The 2,319-nt window shown below is 45.7% G+C and overlaps 1 protein-coding gene across 1 annotated transcript in view; it reads left to right on the top strand.

The window, feature by feature from the left end:
- Positions 1-2,039: 2,039 nt before the first annotated feature.
- akap6 (A kinase (PRKA) anchor protein 6) overlaps positions 2,040-2,319 on the top strand; it is a 75,062-nt gene continuing 74,782 nt past the window's right edge. The window contains exons 1-2 of the mRNA XM_068338063.1: positions 2,040-2,221; positions 2,301-2,319. The exon at positions 2,301-2,319 is cut by the window's right edge and continues 153 nt beyond it. Of these exons, the coding sequence (XP_068194164.1) occupies positions 2,040-2,221; positions 2,301-2,319 (201 nt within the window). The remainder of the gene's footprint in view (positions 2,222-2,300) is intronic.

Below are 2,319 nucleotides of genomic sequence, written 5' to 3'. Positions count from 1 at the left end.
TAATCCTCATCCCTAATCCCTAACCCTTCACCTCTTCCTTCTGTTTCTTCTCTCTTTATTTCCTCCTCTTCCTCCAGTCCTTCTGACTACTTCCTGTCTGCTGACTCAGCGACGTGTCCAGCTGGCACACATTTTTTAGTCAAACTTAATCTGGTTAAAGGAAGTGATCATTTTAATCTGGTTAAAGGAAGTGATCATCTTAATCTGGTTAAAGGAAGCGATCATCTTAATCTGGTTAAAGGAAGTGATCATCTTAATCTGGTTAAAGGAAGTGATCATCTTAATCTGGTTAAAGGAAGTGATCATCTTAATCTGGTTAAAGGAAGTGATCATCTTAATCTGGTTAAAGGAAGTGATCATCTTAATCTGGTTAAAGGACAGTCCATCTGGTTTAAAGATGGACTGTAAGAGAACCACAAGGATAGAACCCCCCCCACCCCGACCCCGTCACCCAGGGGTCCAGACCCCAGTGGTGGACAGAGGGTCCAGTGTAGCCTGACCAATCACAGTGAGGTGGGCGGAACTATTCAAACAGGAAGCAGTGAGAATCTTTACACCAGATGCTAGTTTACTTCCTCAGTTTGATTATATATTTATAAATATATACCTATTATAAATACATATTTATTTTGTCCATATTTTTATGCATATATTTATAAAAAAATCTATATTTATAAATATATATATATGTGTGTGTGTGTGTGTACAGTACATTTGTTTATAATATACCAATATGTCTATATAAATAAAGCTATATATATTTACAAATAATTATACGCATAAATAAATCTGTGTATATATTTGTTTATAAAAACTATAACAATATATTTATGTATATTATTAAAAATATTTATTTCATTTTATTCATGTATTTCTAATTTAAATGTATCTGTGTTTATATATTTATTTATAAATATATATTTTGTATTTGCTGCGTTGCTCCATTTCCACCGTCTGACACCTGATACAGAGACAGATCCTACCCATAATGCATTATTCATCCTGGGGCTGGGCTGGAAGACCTCTGGGACACACACATGCACACACACACACACACACACACACACACACACCTCTGGTAGCTCGTCCTTCATTAACAGTAACACACATTTGTTGGCTGTGAATGATTCATAATTTACCCATGATTCCCTCTGTGTGCTGTGGGTGTGGCCAATGTGAGGTCTGCTCTTGTTTATCTGTAGAATATCAACGTCGACATTTTTATCCTTAAATCACAAATTTATAAATTGAAAAAAATCAAATCTCAGACGGATGAATCTGATTGGATGACGCCGCCGCCTGTGAGTCATGTGACCGGCGAGGATTAGTCGACGATCAGCAGGAGGGTTTGTGTCAGCAAGGTTGGGTTCCACTTCCTGTCCCTCGCTTTAACTTCCTGCTGGAGTGCTAACTGATTACCCATCAGCCCTCTCTGCGGAGCTAGCCGTTAGCGCTTTTAGCTTCTCCTCCAATGGGACGTCCGGTGTTGGGAGAAGCATCCCTTGTTGTCACGGTGACATCATCACATCCCCATCTCTCCCCTTCTCCCTGACAGCCCCCCCTTTTCTCCCGGTCATGTGGAGGATGATGTCATGTCTGGCTCCGCCCACTGACCTCATGGTAGACTCAGACAAGAGGCTGAGTGTGTGTGTGTGTGTGTGTGTGTGTGTGTGTGTGTGTGTGTGTGTGTGTGTGTGTGTGTGTGTGGTGCCATGCGGTGACACGTCTGTGTGTTCATCCAGAGGAGGAAGAGGAGCGATCGAAGTTTGACCTGCTGAACATTATGGGATGTTGGCGCGCATGGACGGGTATGATGTGAACGTGTGTGTGTGTGTGTCTTTATTTCCTCTGAACAGGAAAAATGTTTTGCGCCTGTGCCTCACCTGCAGCGAGCTAAATGCTAACGCAGCATTCTGACACGCCCCCCAGTGATGTCACGCTCTTTCTTTCTCTGCAGTTTTCCTCCATTGAGGCCCCCCCTCCCCCATTGAGGCCCCCCCTCCCCCGTTAGGACCTCCACCTCCCCCCACCCCCCCACCATGACTGCTGTAGCTCTCTCGCCCGTGACCCCTGAACCCCCCTCCCCGATGATCACCTCCGTCACCCCCGTCACGCCAACCCTCACCTCCTCTACCGTCGTCATGGAGATGCAGCATCAGTCCCGGGACGGGGCCTCCTCACCGGGACCCGGAGCAGAACCGGGTCATGACCCCTCCCGGAGGTAAGGACCGCCCCACAAACCCATCGCTTTGAGGTCAGGTGACACCTGTGACGTGGGCGTGGCCTGTCTGTGCTTCCAGGTGCAGCAAGCCGCCGCCC

This window comes from Antennarius striatus, chromosome 17 (assembly GCF_040054535.1).
Source record: "Antennarius striatus isolate MH-2024 chromosome 17, ASM4005453v1, whole genome shotgun sequence".
Taxonomy (NCBI): domain Eukaryota; kingdom Metazoa; phylum Chordata; class Actinopteri; order Lophiiformes; family Antennariidae; genus Antennarius; species Antennarius striatus.
This window is presented reverse-complemented; position numbering and strand designations above follow the sequence as displayed.